Genomic DNA, 5,677 nt, shown 5'->3' with positions numbered 1-5,677 from the left:
GTATCCAAGTATTTATTTAAATGGTGTGTGTTGGGGGGATGGTCTTGGTGATTATGCGTCTGCTTACACTTGTCAAAACTCATGAAACTATACCTGAAAGGGTGAATTTTACTGTATGTAACTTATGCTTCAGTGAACCTGACTTTAAAAATGGGCTTTCACTTTGTTAAGGCCATACTTCTGAGCAAGAGCATAAATCTGTCTTTCTAGTTTCCTCAGTTTACATGTCTGGAGTCCTAGTATGAGAATCTCCTTTCAATCAACCACAGACAATAGGTATGAAAATAACAAACTCACCAGTAAAGTCAGTTTTGAATTGTCTTCTGTAGTAATTTAAGATTTTATTAAAATTTTTTAAATAAAAAACAAAATTGGCTTTAGTCTTTTGTCATTGTTTTATTACATTTGGTGGGTCACATAAGTTATTACTGTATAATTCAATGTTTTGTCATCGGTAATTTAAAATATGTACTGTAATAACTGACTTTCATATTTTCTTACTTGGTACATCAAGACACAACTCACTGGCCTTCACCACTTGCGTCCTTTGACGTGTGAATTTTAAAGTTTATGTATTAAGTTCTATAAATGATTGTTTTGGGAGTGTGTGATTGGAGAGTGTTTCCTACATTTTCTTATCTTAGTAATCCAAAGTTTTTGTTTTGACTTTAGTGTCTTCCACTATTGTTTTTGTAATTTCTCCTACATGTCCGTGCATGTGATATCCCTCAAGCTGGTTTCCAAAAAGCAATACTCTCATTTTTGAGAGGTAATTTCTTTTTTTTTTATTCAAATTTTTTTTTTGACAAAAACTTGTACATACTTAAAGTATACGTGATACTTTAAAGTGTACTCCAGTGTAACCAACACCACAATCAATGCCATCAGCATATCCATCAGCTCCAAAAGTTTCTTCACACTTTATGTGTTTTGTAAGAACACTTAATAAGATCTACCCTCAGCAAATTTTTAAGTATGCAATATTGCATTGTTAACTGTTTGCACTATGGTATACAGAGCTCTCATTATTTATCTTGCATAACTGACACTTTCTTATTTGGAAGGCGTCTATTCCTATCTTGTATCATTACTTATGGCAGTGGATTTTCTTCATATTTGCATAATATTTTAGTTTTATAACAGCCTTTGGCTTTTGCTCTTTAGCATCTCTCTATTCTTAAAAATTACCGAGGACCCCAAAAAGCTTTCTAAAAAAAGTTTATATTATAATTGGCATACAACATTAGTTTCAGGTGTACATTTACATACCTTATGATATTATCATATTAAGTCTAGTAACCATCTGTCACTGTGCAAGGTTATTAAAATATTATTGACTATATTCCCGGTGCTTATCCCACGTTCCCAAAGAGCTTTTATGTGAGTTATAACTATCAATATTTACTCAATTAGAAATTTAAATTGAAATTTTTAAGCACAATATACAAGCACACATTTCATTAGTCACTACACATCACGTGATCACTGGAAAACACAGTAAGGAAGGAACGAGTGAAAAAGGCAAATAACGTCTGCGTAATGTTAAAAAAAAAAATCGTTTTAACATTAGTGGACACTGCACGCACACCCATTACAGCGTCCTGGGATCACCCGGACTTCCGAGAATCGCTGTCCGTCACAAGTCTTTGTCGTCCCTTAAACTTACTGCCTGTCGGTGCCGTCCGAGCCCCCAACAAGGAGACTGCATCATCCACCACCCCTAAAAAGACCTGGGGCCCAACCCCTTTGGGCGGTGCTGCTCCCGGAAGCCGAAGCTGCGCGCGCACCCCTGGCCTCCCGCTTCCCGGCGTGCCCCGGGTGTATGGCGTAAATGCGCGCGAGTCGGAGCGTCTCATGTGACCTGCAGGGACGCCGAGGCGGGAAACTGTGAGTGGGCCGGGTTGTGGTGTCCCTCGGCCTGTGTTCTGCGTTTCCCTCGGGCATCCCCTGGCCGGCCCCCACCCGCTCTCGCCCGCCAGTCGGGAAAGAACCAGGTGTGAGAGGAAGGATTCTAGCCAGAGTCTTCGTCCCCGTCGGGAGCCTTCCGGCTGGCGCTCGCCCTGCTGTGGTCTCAGTGCTAACCCTTGGTGGGCTCCAACCCCCTGGTGTTGAGATAAGAAACATTTACAAACATGTCCCGGATCGAAAAGATGAGCATTCTGGGCGTGCGGAGTTTTGGAATAGAGGACAAAGATAAGCAAATTATCACTTTCTTCAGTCCCCTCACGATTTTGGTTGGACCCAATGGGGCGGGGAAGACGGTAAGTCCTAAGTAGCCGCCTTCAGGTTTTGAGTCGCCACATCTTAGAAGTCTGGAGAATAAAATATAAAATATGTAGAGAGTTAAGAACGCTGATTAGGTCGAGAGGCGTCCCTTCGTCTCCGCGGCTCGGTTCTTGGGGCCCAGAAAATGCCTGTGCCTCCGGGTGACTCCCCGGCTCCGGGGCGTGGCCTTCAGGCCTTAGCGACTTTAAGAGTCGACCAGACCCAGCATCCTAAGGGTGTCCAAACCTGTCTAGTGGTCGAGGTTGACTTGAGGATCCCGAGACCTGGAGCTACCGCCTCCAGAGCTCACAGTTCTACAAGAAGTCTTTGCGTTGATGTTTTGTTTGTTTGTTTGTTTTTTTAACACACTATGGTCCCAAAGCATAGCACTCACTTCTGGTAGTTGTCCCAATCCATGGTATTTCTTTAAAAGTTATATAAATATGGGAGTTTCTAAGTATGCCAACCGTCTAAGCATAATAAATGGGAAAGAAAATGGCTTAATTTAAAAATGAAACATACCATGGGGCTTAGTTAAATTGGAAAACTGCAGGCATACCTAGTTTTAGTGCACGCCTCACAGGTGTTGCATGTTGTATGATTTTTGGCATACTGAAGGCAAGCCCGTTCACCAGCAAAAAGATTAGGACTTGCTTTATTGTGGTCTGGAACCAAATCTGCAGTATCTCCGAGGCATGCCTGTATTTTGTTGTTTGGATGTTTTTACCTAGTCAAAAAAAATTGAGCACAACTTACATACTGTGACTTTTTAAAGCACTGGGAACATTTAGAAATTTGAGTTGGGCCCTGGAATGGCAAGCAGTTACAGAAAAAGTATAGCCAAAAGAGGCTGCGTGGCCTGGAAAGGTGACTTCAGATAAAGCAAGGAGATACTAGTGTAGCAGGAAGAGTAAATGCAATTTTGTGAAAAGTGTTAAGAAGGAGATAAGGTTTAGTGTTGAGAGTTGAAAGCCTGACTCTTGTCTACTTTTGTTTATGTAAACGTGTCATTATTTATGGAATGCCTATTATGTACCTAGTATTGTATTAAGTGCACTACTGTGAAGGAGATTAGTATAGTGTTTATGAACATTGGCTCCCTGAATATACAAATCTTTTGCTTCATCATTAGCTGTGTGACTGCTGGCAAGAGCCACCTAAATGCTCTGTTCCTTAGTCTTCTCATTCATAAAATGAAGATAAAAATCTGCAGCTTAGGCTTAATGTCAGAATTAAATGGTTAATGTAAGTAGAAGTGGTTAGTACAATACCTGACACATAATAAGGTCTACGCAACTTTTAGCCATCAGTTTTGAGTGTGGTTTTTTTTTTTTTTTAACTTTTTTAAGTATTTCAGCTTTATTGAGGTATAATTGACATAAAAAAATTGTAAGATTTTTAAAGTATACATCCTGGTGATTTGCTATACCTATGTGTTATGAAAGGATTTCCCCTATCTAGTTAATTAACACATCCATCACAGTGTTATCAGCTATGGTAACCATGTTTACATTAGCCATTGTTACTATTGAATTACTTTAAAGGGTTTTAATTGGAAATAGAAATTTTTTTTTTCAAATAATAGTTGCTTATTTTATTTTAGTATACTTACTTAATTATATAGCTTTTCTATGAACTTATTAGCAATTATTCTTTAACACTTAACCGTATCTATATTACGGGTTTTATGTCAAATTTTATCTGATTGTGTCCTTTATAGTCTCTAAGGTAAATATTTTTATAATTAATTAACATTTTATGATAAATTTATGTGACTCTCTTATAACTAAATAATATAATTTATCTTTCTTTAGACCATCATTGAATGTCTAAAATATATTTGCACTGGAGATTTCCCTCCTGGAACCAAAGGGAATACATTTGTTCATGATCCCAAGGTAATGGTACTAGTAAAATTTTGTACTTTTAAAATAAAATTTTTATGTTTATAAAAGTGATAACAACTCATTGTAGAAAACCTGGAAGTGGAAAAGTGTAGAGAAATACGAAAGTCACCCACACGCAGTCTTCTCAGTACCCATTGAAAACCTTTGTTGACATTTTCATGTATTTTCTCCTTTACACACTTTACACACAGTTTTACATAGCTGAAGTCATACTCAAATTTTGTATTCTGAGTTTTTTTCCCACTTAACATTATCATAAAGTTCCTTGGCATTTTATATTAAAAACCGTATTAAATTCTTTATATTTAATTTTCAATTACAGTTGACGTTCAATATTATTTTATATTAGTTTCAAGTATACAGCATAGTGGTTAGACATTTATACAATTTATGAAGTGATCCCCCTGATTAGTCTAGTACCCACCAGGCATTATACATAGTTATTATAATATTAATATATTAAATTCTTAATCTGGGTGTTTGGTACATGGTTGCTTCTTTTAATCTTTATACTTGTTTGTATATCTGAACTATTTCTTCCTTAAAACATGACCTTTTATGAACATTTTTGATAACTACATAATTCTTTTACATTTAATTGCTATTAGTTTTTTTGTGAAAATGTACCGTGATGAAAGTCTTTGCATATGAATTTGTTTGAATTATGGTATTTATACTTAGTTTGTGTAAAGGACATAGAATTTTCTATACATATTTTGGCCTAACAACAAGATTTTTCTTGTTTCATATACTATCGTGGAGTCATGTGCCTCTTTCAATATGCCCCAAAAGGTTCATTGTATATTTATGTCAGGCTTTTTTCTGTTTATGAAAACATCTGTGTGCATGTATAAATATACTCACATATGCATATATACATTTACATATGTATTTTAACACATAGGTAGAATTTTATTATACCACTGTACAAATAAAATATTTAGTGCTGTACTGCATAGGTTTGTTTACACACACACACACACACACACACACACACACTCTTTTATTTCATTGTTTTACTAAATAGTATTCCATTGAGTTTATATTCTGTAGTTTATTTAATGGGCCCCCATTGATAGTCATTTAAGTTGTTTCCACTTTATATGACTAAAGATAACTAATAATTATTTACTAATTTTCTTAGAAATATCACTTAGTACATGTGCTGAGCCCTCTTTACAATGACTATCCGTACCTTCTTGAATCAACTCTTGGAGGCTGGATCCAATCCCTTTGTCATCTCAGACGTTTTGCTTTTCAGTTGTTCCTTCTTGTTCCTTCATTAGCAGTTTTTCTCTCTTTCTAGTATCATTCACATCAGCATGTAAACATGCTCTGTTAGCTCCAGTCTACAAACACACAAAAAACTGTCCCTTTATTCCAAATCACCCTCTGGCTACTACCTCTTGTCCTTTCTAGTTTATAGCAAAATTCACAGGAGTTATATGTACTCATTGTCTTCATTGCTTCCCCTTTTCTCTTCAGCCTACTCTGTTTAGCATTTG

The 5,677-nt window shown here is 36.6% G+C and overlaps 1 protein-coding gene across 2 annotated transcripts in view; it reads left to right on the top strand.

The window, feature by feature from the left end:
* Positions 1-1,808: 1,808 nt before the first annotated feature.
* The window catches only part of RAD50 (RAD50 double strand break repair protein), an 85,957-nt gene continuing 82,088 nt past the window's right edge, over positions 1,809-5,677 (top strand). The window contains exons 1-2 of one of the 2 annotated variants that reach the window (XM_006923150.3): positions 1,809-2,261; positions 4,080-4,163. In XM_006923150.3, the coding sequence (XP_006923212.1) occupies positions 2,133-2,261; positions 4,080-4,163 (213 nt within the window). In that variant the 5' untranslated portion in view covers positions 1,809-2,132. The remainder of the gene's footprint in view (positions 2,262-4,079; positions 4,164-5,677) is intronic. The other variant, XM_025040570.1, reaches the window with a different exon arrangement.

The sequence above is a fragment of the Pteropus alecto genome, unplaced genomic scaffold, assembly GCF_000325575.1.
Source record: "Pteropus alecto unplaced genomic scaffold, ASM32557v1 scaffold78, whole genome shotgun sequence".
Classification (NCBI taxonomy): Eukaryota; Metazoa; Chordata; class Mammalia; order Chiroptera; family Pteropodidae; genus Pteropus; species Pteropus alecto.
Note: the sequence above shows the minus strand (reverse complement) of the source record. Positions and strands in the feature narration are given on the sequence as shown.